The sequence below is a fragment of the Camelus bactrianus genome, chromosome 8 (genome assembly GCF_048773025.1).
Source record: "Camelus bactrianus isolate YW-2024 breed Bactrian camel chromosome 8, ASM4877302v1, whole genome shotgun sequence".
In the NCBI taxonomy this organism is placed as follows: domain Eukaryota; kingdom Metazoa; phylum Chordata; class Mammalia; order Artiodactyla; family Camelidae; genus Camelus; species Camelus bactrianus.
The window spans coordinates 42,565,226-42,583,254 of record NC_133546.1 but is presented as its reverse complement, the minus strand read 5'-3'; the positions used below and the strand labels follow the sequence as shown (position 1 = coordinate 42,583,254).

The 18,029-nt window shown below is 39.7% G+C and overlaps 1 protein-coding gene across 2 annotated transcripts in view; it reads right to left on the bottom strand.

Moving 5' to 3' along the window:
• LAMA4 (laminin subunit alpha 4) overlaps positions 1 to 18,029 on the bottom strand; it is a 163,811-nt gene that overhangs the window by 62,955 nt on the left and 82,827 nt on the right. Inside the window, exons 6-11 of one of the 2 annotated variants that reach the window (XM_074368470.1) lie at positions 16,444 to 16,658; positions 14,363 to 14,458; positions 12,348 to 12,499; positions 10,419 to 10,529; positions 4,348 to 4,459; positions 1,465 to 1,632 (exon numbers count right to left, since the gene is read on the bottom strand). In XM_074368470.1, the coding sequence (XP_074224571.1) occupies positions 1,465 to 1,632; positions 4,348 to 4,459; positions 10,419 to 10,529; positions 12,348 to 12,499; positions 14,363 to 14,458; positions 16,444 to 16,658 (854 nt within the window). The remainder of the gene's footprint in view (positions 1 to 1,464; positions 1,633 to 4,347; positions 4,460 to 10,418; positions 10,530 to 12,347; positions 12,500 to 14,362; positions 14,459 to 16,443; positions 16,659 to 18,029) is intronic. The other variant, XM_045524527.2, reaches the window with a different exon arrangement.

The window sequence follows — 18,029 nt, the reverse complement described above, 5'->3', positions numbered from 1 at the left end:
GCATGGAAGCATCTGGCTGTGACGTTAAAGCGCCAGCCTTCCTGACTGCCGGCCTCATCCCAACTCAGAAATGGGGCCTGAGAGTTTTCTTTACTTCTTACTGTTTCTAAGACCTTGTAAGTTTGCTATCACAATATGCCTTCATGTCAAGAATGTTCCTCTTTTAGAATATTCACAATAATTTTTAACAGAAGTTGATAGTGACAAATGTAGGAAAATGATCTAATGCAGGTGTTCTTAATCCTTCTGTGAGACAGGCCCCTTTACAATCTGGTGAAGCCTTCAGACCCCTTCTTATGTGTTTTAAAATGCACAAAATAAAATACGTAGAATTATAAAGGAGACTATTATACTAAAAAACAAATTGGTAATATAATAATTGATGTGCTTTTCTATTAATGCATTAAGCAACAAGATTTAGAAGTGAGACCAGTAACGACAAAAACTTTGAACTATTGATGAATTAATGTTGTGAGATAATAGCAACAGCTGAAGTATGACATGCAAACCTGCAGTTTCTTTGTTGACCGTGTAGATTAAAAGGGACACAAATTCTTTGTAACTCTGTCTATGAAGAGTGGAGTCTATTTCCTTACCCTTGAATCTGGGCTGGTCTTGACCAATGGAATGAATGTGATGTTGCTGAGTTCCAAGGTTAGGCCTCAAGGACCTTTCACTCTCCATTCTTGCCCTCCTGGAAGGCTGCTGCCTCATGAACAAGCCTCAGTGAGCTTTCTTGAGGACAAGACCCCACGTGGAGTGAAAGGCCCAGTCACCCCAGCTAAGTCTCCAGACATGTGAGTGAGCTCAACCATGCCACATGGAGCAGAGATGAGCTGTCCAGATTGAGTCCAGCCCAAATTGTCATCTATGAAATCATAAGTAAATAAATCACTATTTTTTAAATGAAGATGTTTGGGGTAAATGTGAGATAGTAACTGATATTTGATACAATTACTAAGTCGTAGATTCGCTAATACTACTGTGGTTTGTTACCTATATTTATCATGAAAGGACATGTTAAATTTTCATTGAAGGTTAAAAGTCATTCATGGACATCAGAACATGAATGAATGTTACTGGGTGTAGCTTTATTGCCTTCTCAGTGAGATTCCTTTACTGTAGTTTGGGGAATTGGTTCCCCTTAGCTCTCTTTCCCCTGTTTTATACATTTTCACCAACTGCTAAGTTTTTATTTCTTCTTCTCAGGAGTAAACTTCTGTGCATTCCTTGTGGAATCTCAGCTGTTTCTCAAAAGCTCAAGGGTGGGCCTCGATCTAAAAATCTTGGTCATATAGTGAAGTTGTCCTGAATGACTCCCTGAAGCCACATATAAACTCTTAATAACTTTGAATGTTGGGAATTGGTTGCTTTGACCAAATGCTACCCTGCAGCTCAGTGTCCTCTCCTTGACCCACAAAGGAAGCAGACATGTGCTGGGCTCTAGGAGCTGAATACACCTACATTCATAGGCTTCATCTGCCTCCTCATTCACAAGTTCCTGTTGGGTGAGGAACGGCTGTCGGCGCCTGATATCTTCAAGCATCTTCTGGGCTAACACCAGCTTCTCAGAGATTTCCTCAGGGCTAAGTTCCTGCTCTTCCCCATAATACAGCATCTTGTTGTTGATCTCTGAAAGGAAAGACACGGTGAGAAAAGGCAGGAGGGAGAGATGACAGGGTATTTGACAGAGATGTCACTGAAAACCCAGGAGGAGGGCAAAGGGCAGGGCTGATTTTAAGAAGGAAAGACAGACTCATGCAAAGACAGCATGGTGATGATGCTCACGCTGTGAACACTGGTGTTGGCATCGGAGTTCATCATATATTCCAGGGAGAGGTAAAACCTGGGAATCACACTTCTTTGCTTTCCATTTGGTGTCTTCAGAACAGGGATGGAATTAATACAAAGCCTGCCCTGATTTCATCTGAGTCTGATTTCTGCCATGATTCAGAAACGTTAATATTCAAGGCACACAAATCTGGGGCCTTTGATCAACCTTTTATATAAAATAGATAATCTGAAGAACATGTTCTGAGGTAGCTCCTGTCACATGTAGGAGGCACTGGAGATACTAATTATATGTTAGCCAAGGATTTTACCCAAGCTCTAAGCCAAAATGAGTGTATATCAATAGTTGTCCAAGTGAGTCTTTCATATTATTGTACAGATGACATTAATACAGATGTTTGTTATAGTAAGACGTGAGTTTTTGCTCATTAATATACACATTTTTTGCAACTGCTATTTGCCTTATGTGGTATGACTGCTTGTTAAGATAGTGCCGTTGACTCTGGGTCATTTTCACCCTATGAGAATTAGGGTAGAGAATTTTAGAACTGGGAGGACTGCTGAGGCTCAGAGGACAGATGAGTTGTGTGAACACCGGCAGAGCTGAGCAGTTCTCTGGCTGCCTCTTCCTACTACACATGATCAGATGAAAGTTATGTAATTGCCACCTTGTCCTATGGCAGCTCCGGGAGAAGCATTTTATCTTCCTGGCATAAATGAAATTGTGTGTCTGTGGTTTACCATGATCTATGTGGTTGGCCAGACAAGATGGGTAAACAAGCACTGGTGTCACATAAATCATACCAAGATAGGGGCTTGTATTTTATACAGATAATAGCCTGAAGGTCACTAGTAGTTATTTTAGAGATGGTTGGGAATAAGGAATGACATACTGTGGAGTCGTGCAGCGTCCCTGAATTCTGAAGCAAGGGAGATAAATGGGGGAAGAGGTTTTTAATGCTATAAATTTTAATGAGAAATTTTTAGGGAAACCAAGATATGCTACAAAAAAGTTATGAAGGGATTAAACATTCACTCTTTAAGTAAAGTCTAAAATATTAACTCCTGAAACATAGATATTTTTTCCTTCAGATCTAGCACTTGCAATGCTGAATTTCTTGGCATTTTGACACAAATATTATATTTACAATTTGGCTTGTTTTATTTTAGCCATGTCTAGTCTAGATTAGAAAAAAGAAATCTAGAGAATATCATTTTTGCCTTTAGTCTTTGGAGACCGTTCATACATCATTTTAAAAAGGTAAAAATTGATGGAAATTACTGTTTCCCACTTACATTTCTTTTGTATTTTTTCCTTCTTTTCCTATGTCCTAATGGTCAAACAAGAGGGTTTAGAGTCTTTCCAAATGAAACACCTTAGAATCAAAATTTGAGTTATGACAACAAAGGCGAATTACCTTTTTTCTGAATGGCTTACAGGATGCTGGCTCTATTTGCTGCCTAGAGGGACATGTACTTCTTAATTAGATGAGGTCAGCTAATCTAGGTTTAATCTTATTTTTTGAACAAATCAATAGTAACTCTAAAATGTTATAGGAAAAGAATATTTTATTGGCTGATGAAGATGGGAACAGGAGTGTTTGAAATGCATACCAGTTGTTTTTATTATGTATTATGGGCACCAAAGGAAATATAACAAATGATAAATCTTGGCTTGACATATCCCTTTTCCTGGAATATGCTCCCTATACATCAGTATAAGATATGAAATCCCCCACTGTGGGTCCCTACACTGCCACTGTGCCCTTGAGATGCACTTGGAGTTGTCATCAGGCTCTTAATATATAGGATAATAAAAACTTTGGAATCACATAAATACTGTATCTTAGCAGAGTGTAACCCAGGATGTTCTCTTTATCTTAGAACATATGCAATCACTTGTTATCTGTTGGTAAACTGAAGGCTGGCTTTCAGTGCGCTATTAAGATAGTCTTCAAAATGCAGCCTGCACTTATGAGAAGTTTAGAGCACAAATAAGTAAACCCTCAAGAAGAAAGGTAAAATCTGTCACAATCTTATGCTTTAGGGCTAAGAAATCTCCCATTCCCCATCACTGCTTTTCTTCTGGATTGGGGACCAGAACATGTGGCCTGCCTAGTCTGTGGGAAAGAGCATCATAGAGACAGCTTAGGACAACATGGATTAGTGGACAGTTTACTGCCACTCTAAAGGCAGTGTTTTCTCTGCAAGTAATTGAGAAAAATTTGACTCCTATTCAACTCTTGCATTTTAGAGATACCATAGTATGTGATTTCCTTTGCTGGGAAGGTATTTTAGCATTTCACTTCTGCAAAATGCCCAAAGAAGGGAATGATTCTGTAAATTTATCCTTGAAAATTGACAGATAGTAAGTAGGGATGAGTGCTCAGAAATCCCAGATAAACAAACTTGAAAGATCTTACATGAATTTAAACCTGTAACACTCTAACAACAGTTCCTGACACATAGCAAACATTAACAGTAGCTATTATTTTGATTGTTGTTAATAACACGAATGATTCCTTGACATGAAGCTGAAGCAGAAAATATATTTACCTTGGATTTTGTCCCTCATATCATGGGCTTGCTCTGCAAGCTGAGTTGCATGGTTAATGGTATCCATACTTTCCTTCTGAGCCACCTGGCTCTTTCTTGAGGCTTGACTTTCCTATAAATAATCCGTACAAGCACCAGATTAAATTTACAAGAAGGAAAGATTGTGTACGTGCATGTGGGGATGGGTGGGCATAATGTATTCCATAAACATAAATTTCCCAGGCATGTGAAAGTTCCATAACATATAAAATTGTTTCAGAAATCATGCCTGGAGACTGATGTGATGACCAGCTTTAGAATTACAGACGTTATTCCTAGGCCATCAGCCTCAGTTCAATGCAAACCATCATTCATATGTAATTTAGCCTTTGAATTTTTACCGTATCTCAAGATGCCATACTAGGAAATCACCCATGCCTGCTAATCAGTTTGACATTGTGCTGACTGAAATGCTTAAAGGTTCAAAGGAAAACCTGTTGAGAAAGTAGGCAGATCTTGAAATGCCCCATGCGTCCAGTGGCTTCTGGGTGGTCTAGCAACTGCTGCAACTGAATTGCCACAGGGATTTAAAAGATTATGCTCACTGGGCTAAATGCTGTTTTCAGTGCTGCCTTCCAAATTCCCGTCAACATTTATGGCGCTTGTGTACAAATAACCACTCAAGCAGCTTTGGCTCAGGGTGAATGGAGTTCTTCTCTGAGAAGATGATTTCATTCTCTCAACTCTGTTTCAGAGCTACCATGAAGGATTTGTCAAAATGAAATCCCAACTCAAATGTGACTTCTGAAGAAAGGATGTGTGGGTGTGTGCATGTGTTTGCACATTTCTGTGGTGTGTAAGGGCAGAAGCTGATGTAAGAAATGGTTCAAGGCCAGGACACTGGCCTGTATGACAGCATGGGGACGTGTACTCTTGTCATACGAAAGATTGACTCATAGGTTATATTTAAGAGGAGAAGAGATCTTCAGTCTGGCATTTATTTGGTCAATGCTCACTTGCCTCATCTGGTGTATTTTGGCTCAGCTCTGTGACAAAGAGGGCTGCAGTTCCTGACTGGACTGCAGCGTGGTCTGCTGCACAGAGTGCTGGCTGGGAGACACCCCAGGACAGGAAAGTGTCTGTTTCAAACTTCTCTCCTTTCACCCAGTGTTCTAGCTGGAAGATTAGGGCCATGATTTTACCTGGAATATTTTTACACTTTCTGTGCATGACCCAAGCAAGTGGCCCTTCATCAAGGAAGAAAATGCAGAAATGGTATCATAGCAAACACATGCCCCAGAGGCTTTTCATCAGGCACTTATCCGAAATCCCCTCTGTACAAAGCTCTCTGCACAACCACTAGGCCCTTCCCTAAACAGTGGGCTCTCCAAGTGGACACGGCCATGAGTCATGGTGTTCCTTTCCCCAATTCCAGTCTTCCTCTTGTCCTGTTCTAATGCCTTCCAGAAACACAAAATCTGTGGCCATTTTAAAATTAGATGATGTAGGAAATAAGATGAATCTTATTCTTGATGTCACCCCTTCCTGATTTTAAAAAATAGGGACACAAACATATAAAACAGTAAAAAAAAATTTAACAAGCTGTGTTTTGGTCCAGTTTAAATTGAGTTGTATTTACAAAGGACAACATGTATATCTTTGACTTCGGTTTCATCTTTCTAGGGAAAGGGCTTATTGTTATTACTGTGTTGATTTAATTCATTTTTTGATACGGAAACTTTGAATTCATTGAAGTAATGAAAGACAGCTGGAGACTGTCACAGCTCTAAGACCACCTCTTCTGACAAACACCAGAGGGCGCTTAGATATATACATTTAATAAAAGAGTGGCAAAGAGAAACATGTGTTACTTTAAATTACAAAATTAATGGACATAATATATAGTGATGACTTATTTGAATGCTTTACTTTTTTCTTTAACTTTGTTTATGGAAAGAAAATAATGATATGGGCACATGATAAAACAGGTGCAACTTGTTTTAAGAAAAACTAATTAAAAAATAAGCTCACAACTATAAGCCATTGGTAGTTAATGTTACAAATGGATTAATCATTTACTTACCCCAACAGTGAATTCTCCTTGTACATATTTGATATAAAAAGTGGCAAGAATTTTTTTATAATACAGTACATAAAGAGTAGTGTACCTAGAATACTATTAAATTGAGTATGATAATATGTAGGATGGTCATATAGTTTACTGTTTAAACTGGGACACTTTTGAGAGTGAAAGGGGGAACTTTTAATAATCATCCTGGAAGACAAGCATAAACAGGGACAGTGCTGAATGAAACGTAGGAAAATTGGTGTGCCATTTCAGAATCTGTACAGTAGTATGTACTTCTGTGAGTTTAGCTACCTCCCAAATATTGACTTCCAAGTATCATTCCAGCCTTGATCTCTTCTCTGAGCTACAGGCTCAAATCTCTAACTGCCCTCTGGCATCCACAGATACCTCACCCTTAAAAGTTCCAGGGTAACCCATTCTGAATTTTTAGTTTTGGCCATGTTTTTTCCAAGTAAAGCTTACATCCTCGTAACTCCTCATATGCAGTTGGTCACCAAACAATTGTTATTCCACTTGTCGTTTTGGCCTCTCTTCCTGTTCCTTACCACCTATAATCTCAGTTTATCCCTGTATACTGCAAATTCTTTTCACATGCAGACAAGGTAGTAATTGACCACTCTCGTTTGGATTACTGCGGCAGTCTCCTAACTGGTGTCTCTGTTTTCAGAGTCTTAAACTCAGCAATCTATCATTCACACTGCAGAGAAATGTTTCTGAAACCTCAGATCTAATCAGCTCATTGTTCTGTGTAAATGCTGCAATGTCTTCCAGAGACCACAGGATGGGCATAGTGGGCAAGGTTCTTCACGACTTCGACTGTGAGAACTTTTCAGCAATATCTCCTCCTTCCGCCTTACCGTTAATCTTCCGCAAGGCCAAATCCAAAGTTCTTCTAGTTCCAAGAATGTACCATGTTGTTTCACAACTCTCTGCACTTGTGGTACTTTTCCCTTGCTTGGAAGTGCTGGATAAACACCTAGTCATTCTTTAGCACACAGGCCAATACCCATCTTCTTCGAGAAACCTTCCCTAATGTACCTCTGCTAAGAAGAGTTAATTATTTCTTCCTTAGAGCTATCTCTTTAGCCTGTATTACACCTCTGTTATTGAGTACAGTGCTAATTTTTTTTTTCATATCTGTTTTTCTTAGGAGACTGTGAACTCCTTGAGAGCAGGGCCTTATCGTATTCATCTCAGTATCCCTAGCATCTAACATAATAACTGCTATATAGGGTGGTAAGGAGTGCTTTTGGAACTGAAACGTATTCTTATTTTTTTGTCCTGCCTTTTTTTCAGGATCAGAGATGAGGCTCAAATGCTTCTGATGTATGGAGGTGATCTACTTTCCTTCCTGTATTAAAGATCTCTTTGTACGTACTGATATGCAGGGAGCTTTAGCTGTGGCTGAAGAAGTAGGGAAGAGATGGGGGAGATGGAGAAGGGGAGGGGATGGTGCGCCTCCCTTCTGAGCCAGCCCTTGGAGACTGGGTTCTGTAACTCAGGGCTCCACAGTGTACCATTTAGACCCAGATGCCAAAGGGCAATACTGAGATTAGGAGAGGGCTGCCATCTTCACTTTTGTTTGTAGCCTAGTCCCACTCTGACTTTGGGGATGGTGGCTTTGGGAACATGGGAGAATGGAATCTTGACATAGGCTTTGGTACTTTCATTACAGGCATGCTCAGCAGTGGCAAAAGTGAGGCCCTTTTGGGTAGTGGCTATTTGGGAACACAAATGCTTGGGCATCCTTTGGAGGTTGTGAAGAAGTAGGGTGGGAAAGGGCTGTAAGATTTCCTAAGAGAGGGCTAGGGGACTTGGATATGGAGGTTGGGGGAAAAAAATCAGTAACCTTAGATTAATGTAAATTGTGAGATTTGGATCATGTAAGATTCATGTGACAGGTAATGTGCATACAGAGGTACAGTTTAACAACACAGGGATCAGGGGTGCAGACACAGTTGAAAATCTGTGTATAACTTTACAGTTGGCTCTCTGTATCTGAGGTTCCATATCTGCAGATTCAACCAACTGTGGATGATGTAGTACTGTAGTATGTATTTACTGAAAAAAACTGCATGTGAGTGGACTCATGCAGTTCAAATCAGTGTTGTTCAAGGATCAACCATATTTTCAAGTTCAAGGGGCAACATTACTGTGATTTTTATCATACTGTGGGACTCTACAGTGAAATCCTTCACTCTACTTAAAGTTAAATATTAATTACTTTCTTGATAGAAGACTTTCTAAGACAAAACTTTTCTTAAATCCTTCTGAGAATCAGTCACGGACTTTTCTAGACTAAGGGCTTGAAGGATGATTGAGAAGTCCTTAAGACCAGCTCTAGGCATTTGTTTTGAAAAGTTTCAGCAGGTTCTTGCATCAAACAGGACTGTTGGTATCGTGGTCAGAAGGATGCTGTTTTCAGTAAGAATCAGTGGAAACAGTCTGATGAATGTTCCAGTAGTTTTATCATCAACCTCTTGCTTTAGTGTCTGTTCTTATTGTTCAGGAGACTTTTCTACTGTAATGTTAGTTTCAAGCTTGCAGTATTTCCTCCCTATGAAAGCCTGCATTTAACTTGTATTGGAAGTGGGAAAACTGCAAAACAAAAGAACAGTAACTCCGTGTCTAAGCTATGGAAGGAAATAATCTTGGTGAAAACAGTTCCTCAAGAATCTGAGACACTTTTGGCAAGTCTCAGCCATGATACTGAAATGAAATCACAATGAATTTTCACAAAGATTTCTTGCTTGGTATTTCCTTTGAAACTTAAGAAATCTCACTGCTCTTCAAACACTCATGGTTGGATTAATATGCTCCATTGCACAGGAATGAAGGACACAATTTTTATACACATACTTTTTAAACTTCTAAAGTGGTTGACTATTCCAAGGATCCAACTGGAGTTATTCACATTTTTAAAAGCATAATCTCTTGAAGTTTAAGAGGTCCAAGATCAAAAGAGATTATCAGAGTTATTTTAACCTTGATTTTTGTAGAAAATGAGAATTGTTTTGAAAAGTACTTCAACAGTTTATAGTGTCAAACACCAATATCTGAAAGCAGAAATTCCAGAGTACTCTGGGCAGAGCTGGTGGAAAAAAAATATGTGAAACATTTTAATATGTTAAACATGGCGCCTTGTGGCTTAGCTGTATTTTTGTTTTATTAGTATAGAGGATGGATATTTTTCCTTTAGGCTCTTAGGGAGTTTATTTAATAGTCTCTCACATTGACTCTGCTCATGTTTTAATGTTTTTCTTGTTCATCTGCAAAAGCTTTTGCAAGTCATATTTACCTCCACATTTTTCTTAGTCTTGTTGACATTTTTCATTTTAGTTGTTTTACTGGGTATTTGAAATTTTATCTTGTCAAATATATTCTCTCTTTTCCTTATAATTCTTTATGCTATATTTAAATGTATTGCTATTTCCTTTCAAGGCTTAATAATTACCTGGTTCTGTTTTCTTGTGGATTTGAGATTTAAACTCAAGTCTTTAATCTGTCTGGAATTTATCTTAGTATATGGTATAAAATAAGGATCCATGTGGATTCTTTTCCTGCCAAACTGCAAAACTTATTTCTGAACACAATTTCTCTTCTTTCCTTTCATTATTTAATCCATCCTTTAGCAAATATTTACATTTTATATTCTATACAATAAAGTCTATTTATTGATGTTCTATAGCTCTTAGCCATAAAATGTTAAGGCAACAGTTAAATGATACCCTAATTGAAACATATATCAACCATGCTAACCAGCAGCAAATAGAATGTAAGTTCCCCATAAACGTAGTTTTTCAAGGAAACGAATCAAAATGGGAAGATACAGCAGAGACCAAGTATATTAACTTTCTCCCCAGATCTTGCCTTGATTTATTTTAAGGCACTTGGGTCACTGCATTTTTTCTGGGCTGTGTTAAGCCTCAGTCATTTGTGACTAGCCAGGTTCACACCAGCTAAGTCCTTTCTCTGAAGTCAGCCCCAGAAACTGAACACATACCCTTTCAGCCAATTCCTCCACGTCAGATAGAAGGCTTTTCATTGTGTTCTCAGCATTGTTGATTTGTATCTTTCTTAGGATATACTGGTTTTCTCTCTCTGACAATTTTGTCTGTGGGGAAAAACAAACAAACAAAAACCACATATTTTTCCAAAGTCCGTAGATGTGCACACCAGGTTTGTAAAAAAAAAATAGAAAAAATTCTCTTAGTGTAAGAGGACTCAGAATAGAGTGTGAGCCTTTATTCTCAAAACAGTGGGGTCTGCAGGCTGGTACGAAGCTTGAGGTCTGTGTGAGCGGGCTCAGGGCTCTAGGGGTTGAAATTCTGTGAACTCCACTCACCACACTGGAGACTCTGGCTTGGGCTGTGCTGGTTCTGGGGAAAGGGTACGTTTTCCAAATTTGCACAAAGGCACAATATAGACTGGCAGTGGCCTTGGGTGTCTGAGCTTTAAAACTCCAATTTTGACAGGTCTTGGAGGAAATGATAACCCACCTGGATCAATACAAATGGAGTTTAGAAATTCACTTTCCTCTTTTTGGTGTAAAGAGAACAATTCTCTTTATTTCAGACCCTTTCTTATCTACTTTTGAGGAGTTTGGTCCAAATGTAGCTTTCCTCTAATTACTTTGGAGTAAGCCTTTTAATCTTGGCACTTACTTCCCATCACCTATAATTATTCCTATCTTGAAGTTGTGCTGTTGGGGAAAGAGGATTCGAATGGTATCAAGAGGACTGAGTCTGGATAACTTCTCTGAAAATTAGTGTCTTCATGAATCCAAACAGATGAGTCTGAACAAGAACAATTCTTAAATTTAGAATAGAGTGCTCCCTAAGATTCCATCCAGCTCTAAAATTTTGTGATTTTTAAAACAAAAATGACTTTGTTTTATACTTTGCATATTTAGGCAATAGCTGTGGATATCATTTTCATCTCCAAAAAGCAGAGTAACGAGAACTTTCTATGTTAGGTACTGTTCTAACTGCTCTACATGTAACAACTCACTGAATTCTCTTAACAACCCACAAGATGGATGTAATCATTATCCTCAATTCCAGATGAGGAAACTGAAAAATAAAGAGGTTAAATACCTTACCAAGGTCACATAGCTAGTAAGTGTCAGAGCTGAGATTTGAATCTAAGCATTCTGGTGTCAAAGTTTATGGTCTTAATCATTATGCTGAATGGATTAATCAAGTAAAAAAATGTGCTGGAATTCATTCTATTATCCTTTCAGCTAATTATTATTGTTTTTAAAAATATCTGTTAGTTGTGATAGAAGCTCATGATTTAGAAGGAAAAAAAAAAAAACCTCTTACAGCTTAGATATATAAGCACTGTTATAGTTTTTGACTGTTGCCTGCATTTAACTTGTTGATTAGATACTAACCAAGACCCAGGAAAAGAAACAGAGAATATGAGTATACTTGCATGTTTGAGTGTGTGTGTGAGTGTGGGAAAATAAGAAGGAATGTGTGTCAGTGAGAAGGAAAGGACAAGAGATAAAGGGAAGGAAGGAGGGAGAAGCAGAGAGTGAAAGGGAGGTGGAGGGAGAGAGAGAGGAGATTAGAGAAACTTCTCTAAACATGGCAAACTGAAGCTAAAGTAATGGCATGTTTGTGTTGTTGACTTGAGTAACCAACATTTAGCTCCACCAAAGAAATAAGAGTGTTTCTCCTCCCTCAATAGCTTTCTACACAGATATGAGTTTTTCAGTAATTTAATTTTCCATATTAACCTCTTTCATAGACGACAGCTCTTGGTTTAGGCTGAAGTTCATGACTACAATCAACTTTTCATAACTTTCTAGGTCTAACAATTTGCAATATAACCACAGGACTCAAATACCAAAAGGGTTAGGAGTTACTCGGAGTGACGCCGTGAAACAAGATTGAAAATAAGCAGAGGGTACACCATTCTTGCATACTTTGAGAAGGTAGATGGTGGAGTTGATTTCATTCACATGCCTATGAGCAGCAGCACCAGATGACACACTCAGCAGACTGGATTTGCTTTCTTCAATGGAGAGCGCCGCTAGCCGAAGGTCGTCAGTCAGATCCCAGATGCACTTATCACAGCCTGGAGGTAAAACAGGCATGTCATTTCTTCAAAATCAAAGGTCAGCCAGGAAGCATGCCACTTTGTCCATCATTACATGCACTTCCTTGGTTAATACTATTTGTATTTTTGTTTCCTGAGATGTTCTGGGCCATGGCACTAGTCCTTACACTCAAAGCAGAGTAGAGCCTAAGACAAACCAAAGTGTATATTGGGCACTATCCTCACTTAAAAAGTGACAAAAAACAAACACATGCAACAGGAAAGTAGGTTAATATGAACACAAAGGGCTGAACTGAGAAAGGAATGAAGCACAAAAGGGCAAAGCATCTGAGAGATAGATGGATAGGTGGAGAGAACCCCTCTCCACTTTTCTCTGGTGGTGGGAAAGCCATCTGGGATGACTTCACATCAGGCTTTAGGCTTCTGCCTTGTGCTGGCTGGTGAAGATGGTATGGTACCAGACATTCTTCCTCTCCTAGCTGCTTTTCTTATAGCTATTTAGGTTCTAGTGCCTTTGCCTCACCCCAGCGATGGCTCAATGCCTCCCCATGGCCTGACCTTCAGTCTGGATGAATGCTTCAGCAGAAGATGGTCGCTAGGCCATCACTGTTTCCAAGTATCACTCTCTGATAGCTGACAAACCTGCACACCTGGTGAGGTAGGTGGTGGTTTCTCATTGCTTCCTGCATTTTGCATTTGAGTCATCACACCCAGGGACCCAGTGCCTTCCTATGACACACTCACAAGGTCACCCTTTGAAACTTTCCTGTTCCCAATCTCTTTTCCTCAGGCTGTACTCTCTTCTAGAGAACTGATAAATGGAGACTAAAGTGTTAATGGTTGTTAATATGTTAATTTGTTATTTGAAGTTTAACATGTTCTTACTCATATGCTTTCTCAAAGGAATGACTCCCCAGACAGCATATCAGGCTGGTGGAGGAGATGCGTAGGGCCAGGCAGGCATCTTGATATCCTTAAAGTGACCCTGCTTAGGGGACCACCTATGCTGTCAGTGTGTAAAACTCTGTGCTCCTTGTGCCTCACATCCTATGTCACTTTCTAAGATGGGATTCATCAGTAATATTAATCTCTTGTGCCCAGAGGGACTGAGAGACCAAGACATTTTTGTTTGGGAGAGGGGATGTCTCATGTTAAAGTAGACTTTAAACCACTCTATTTAAAATTAAGCCAAATATTAGACATTCTAAGGCAAAGCTTCCTCAAATCCTTCTAAGAATCAATCATGGATTTTTCTAGGCTAAGGTCTTGAATGATGCTTGAGAAGTCATTCAGACTGGCTCTGGGCATTTGGTTCAAAATGTTTCAGCAGGTTCTTGCACCATTGGGATCATGCATGATTTGATTGACAGGAGAGAGAGAAATCCAGGAAAGAGAAAAGGCAGCTCCATTTCATAAGGCCTGAATATTATTATATTCCTGGTACCACTTCAGATTTGGGAAAAGCCAGCTTAAGTCTCTTGGTATCTCAGTTTCCCCATGCTGTAAAGCCTTGTCTGTAGGTAACATTATCTGAGGACCTGAAGAGAGACTATAGAAAGAGGAGCTAAAATGAACTCAGTCATTGGGAATTGTGTTTCTGACTTTGCCTTTACCTACTAAATAAGATGCTGAACTTAAAGACTTGATAAAATACATTTTCTAAAATAGATCTGTTTAAACATACATCATCTGTCAGCCAATTGGAATCAGGTGGACTGAATGCCTTTTGTTTAGGGTCAATTTGGTTGAGGCACAGGCAGGGTTAAAGTCGAGGGACCCAGGCAGTTTCTAGAGAGAGGGTATTGCATAACTCTTCTTAATCCTACATCTGCAGCACATTAGAGAATGTGGGGTTAGTCAATCATGGACTGTTATTTTTACTCATGGTTGGGCAGTCCATGCCTGTAGGGGTTTCAAAACCTTCTTCCAAGCATTCTCCAGTTACACTGTCACATGGGCCTCCTCCACAATTGCACACTGTGGGAAACAGAAACAAGAGGTTAGGGATTCATTTCTTAATGTTTAAAATATGGTATTTGTGGTTTGTAGAAATACTGGCTATCAGTATATAATTCTTCAATGGGGATTAATTATATTCTTCTTGAAACCATGTGGAATCCATGATATAGGGATTATGCCCTTCACCCAATTAAGCCCCAGCTCAGTGAGATTTCCAAAGGTGATTTTGGGGCAGAAGTCAATCTAAACGTTTCTAGGATTCCTTTGTCAATTATTTGAGATTCTGCATGATGCTGCAACTGCTTCAATCCAAAGAGATCCTGGTCAGTTTCACAAGTACAAAATGATCACAGAGCCCATGACTCAGTTGGAATCTGAAAGCCATCCTTTCATCACAGACTGATTTTCCAGTTTAATCCAACTCCAGGGTTGATCATTGCCAGGTGTGAGGGAGGAGCAGCCCAGCTAGGACTGAGTGAAGAGACCCAAGAGTGATTCTTGGCTCCCACAGTGCTTGACCTCTGGCAAGACTGACTCCAAACCTCCACATGATAGCTATCAATGGGATGGCTAGGAACAATGTCGTGGAAAGAATTAGAAGCATATTTACATGAATCGAGGAGGTCTGAAAGCCCATTACTAATCTACTGATGATTCTCAAGAATGCCTTTTGGACAAAAACAAAAACAATATCCCAATCTCATCAGACTGTTTATTTTCCACTGAGTTTTGAACTGGAGATTAATTTTTAATATTTAAAAAGGATTTCTTAAACTATCTAGGTTAGCAAAAAGCTGGAATACAATTGTGAATTTTCCCTCCACTTCTTAACTGTCTTTACAGAATAATCATAAAAAATTAGCTTCAAGGGGGACATACATTTGTTACATTTTGGCTGTTTAATGTTCCACAAAATGCAGATTTATTAAACAATTCAGCAAGAGCATGCTTTACTGCCTCGAACCTTAGCTTTTTTTCAAAGAGTGATCTGCATCTATGTAGTTTAACATGAGTTTAGTCAGTGTTTTGAGAATCAAGATGTCAATGTTTAAGTCTGATTTTGCCAACAATTTTTTGATGCCCACTTTCTCTCTCTTTAGTCCGACTGGACACAGAGCTCCTCTCTTCCCCCTGTTATTCTCAGGGTTACGACCGTGAGCACACAACTTTCCTGAAGATTTGTTTAATTTTATTGTGACTTCTGCAGATCATATCCATTTCCTTCTCAATTCAAACTCTTCACTTCCTAAAATCTCTTCAAGTGGAAATCTGTTTCAGTGAGAGAACCTCTGATAGAAGCATGCCAAGAGCACAATACCTCTTCCTCACTCTTTTTCCCCTCAAAGTTGCATAAGAGAAAGAATATACAGTCTTAGCCTTCCTTTAGCCCTAAGGAAATGCAATTTAACTTCACTTCTAAAGAGATTCACTCTCTGAGGTAAATGGACTGGAGAAATCCTGAATAAACTTTGTACCTTTCAATGTAACTGAAGTCTAGGAAGATTTCTTATACTTTCCCTGAACTATTTACTCTGATAATTTGAGGAAATTGGGGGATGATTAAACTACCCTTGGCTTGTTAATCTATTTCACTAAAATGTCAATTTTACCCAACATAACTGAAAAAAAAAAAAGACACAGCTTGCAGAATGAGAAAAACGATGTGAACCATGCAAGCTTTCATTCAGTCCTTTGGTCTGAAAGTCTGATTTATTTCTTTGATCAAAATTGGAAGGATATGAAGATGATACGACAAAAAGTTCACTAGTGTTAGCATCTCAGGGTTCATTCTACCCATGAGCTAAGTTACTTTCATCTCGATAAAAAATATCTACCCCTATGAGTATCTACATTCCTGAGAATGTATGTTGCCCTGGAAGTGTCAAGGGGGTACTTGTAGTATTTCCCTAAGATAAATTCACCTAAATTCAGCATTGACAGAGAACCTGCTCTATCATGCACATGCTGGCCAGGTAACTGATGCTGTATGCACAGCACTGTACCTGCACAGTTCTTGGCTATCCTGGCATCCCCATAGTAGCCAGGCGCGCAGCGTTCACACTTGAATCCGGTGGTGTTGCGTAAGCAATTCCTACACTGGCCAGTGACCTCATCACAATCTTCAAAGATCAGGTTAGGATCTGAATTTCCACTGCAGTCACATTTTTTGCAGGTGCTTCCAATCAGCAAGGGGTTTCCATAGTAACCAGGAGCACATCTGAAGGGGAATCATATGTCAAAAATTTAGCATCCATAGCTTTGTCTTCCTTTTTATCTTCTTTCCCACCTAGAAGAAAGTGTAATGAATATTTGTGGATTGGCATCCCAGAATTAATTCCCATTCTCCCATCTTCCTAATAGGACAAGACTTTGTTTTTAAGGAGCTACCCCTCCCCATTGTGTTGCAGCCCATTCAATTTGGCTAGACCCTATGGTGCAGGAGTGTCTGGCTATAACCAGTGAGTGGGCAATTTTGGTCATCTCAATGACTGGGATGCACAGCCGGCATATAATGGGTGCTACCAGAAATGCTAAATGTGATGATGAGATGTGCCCCCCAGGCACAGCTAAAAATTGTCATGGCCAAAATGTTAATGATACCTTTATTGACAAACACTGGTATAAATCACCATTCCACCTTGCTATACAGAACTGTTCAGATAAACTAAGCCTGAGACAATCAGTGCCTGGCATTGTCCTGGCCAAAATGGTTTGGCTTAGGAGTGATTCAATTGGAGAGGAACTCAGGGCTCTTGTTTAACAGTTGTGTGAAGGCATTCTCTCCATCTGTAGGTGAATGTAGAGGCAGACAGCACTCAGCTCTGGCAGCCTTCTTGTGACTGAGGGAAGGTAGTGTGGAGACAAAGCAGAGGGCAGAGCTGGGAGTACCGCAGATAAATGGAGTCAGAGCCAGATGGCCATTATTCTGTACGTTTTAAATATATGAACCTACGGAGCCCAGGCATCTAACTGCATTTGTTGTAGGGGCAGAACTGATGCCTATGATCATGCCAGCTGGCCCTTCATGAGAGACTCCAGCCCAGTTGGAGAGCAGAGACTGAAATCTATCCAGCCTTTGCTGGCCTTGCCAAGCTGCGCATTCTGGGTGGGGCTGCCTCTCTCAGAGGAAAAAAAAATGCCTTTCTCTGCTTTTCCCAAAAGGTGCCCTGTGGGGTAGCAGAGGCCCTGCTGTAAGTGAAGGAGCAACAGGCCTCATCTAAGGGGGCAGCTGCTTTTCAGCTCCTGTCAACTGTTTCCAAATTGTAGCCTGGAGGGAATGACAGATTTGTTACTAGATTTTCTTATTTTAAAAGGAAAAAGTTGAAATTTGGATTTTCATGTGGAATTTCAGTTTTTAAAGGTTGGTTCAAACTCTGTAAGAATACTGTATGAGCCAAACTCCATGTTTGCTGGCTGGCTGTGGCCTCCTCTCTGCTGTGGACCCTAAACTAGCATTAAGACTGGCTAACTGGGGCTGAAGATGCTTCGGGAGTGGCTGGAAAGAATGCGGAGTCACGTCATCATGGGGTTGAAGGTCAGGCACAGGCATTAGTTCTGATGTGGGAAAGCACAAGAAAGAGAGTTGGTG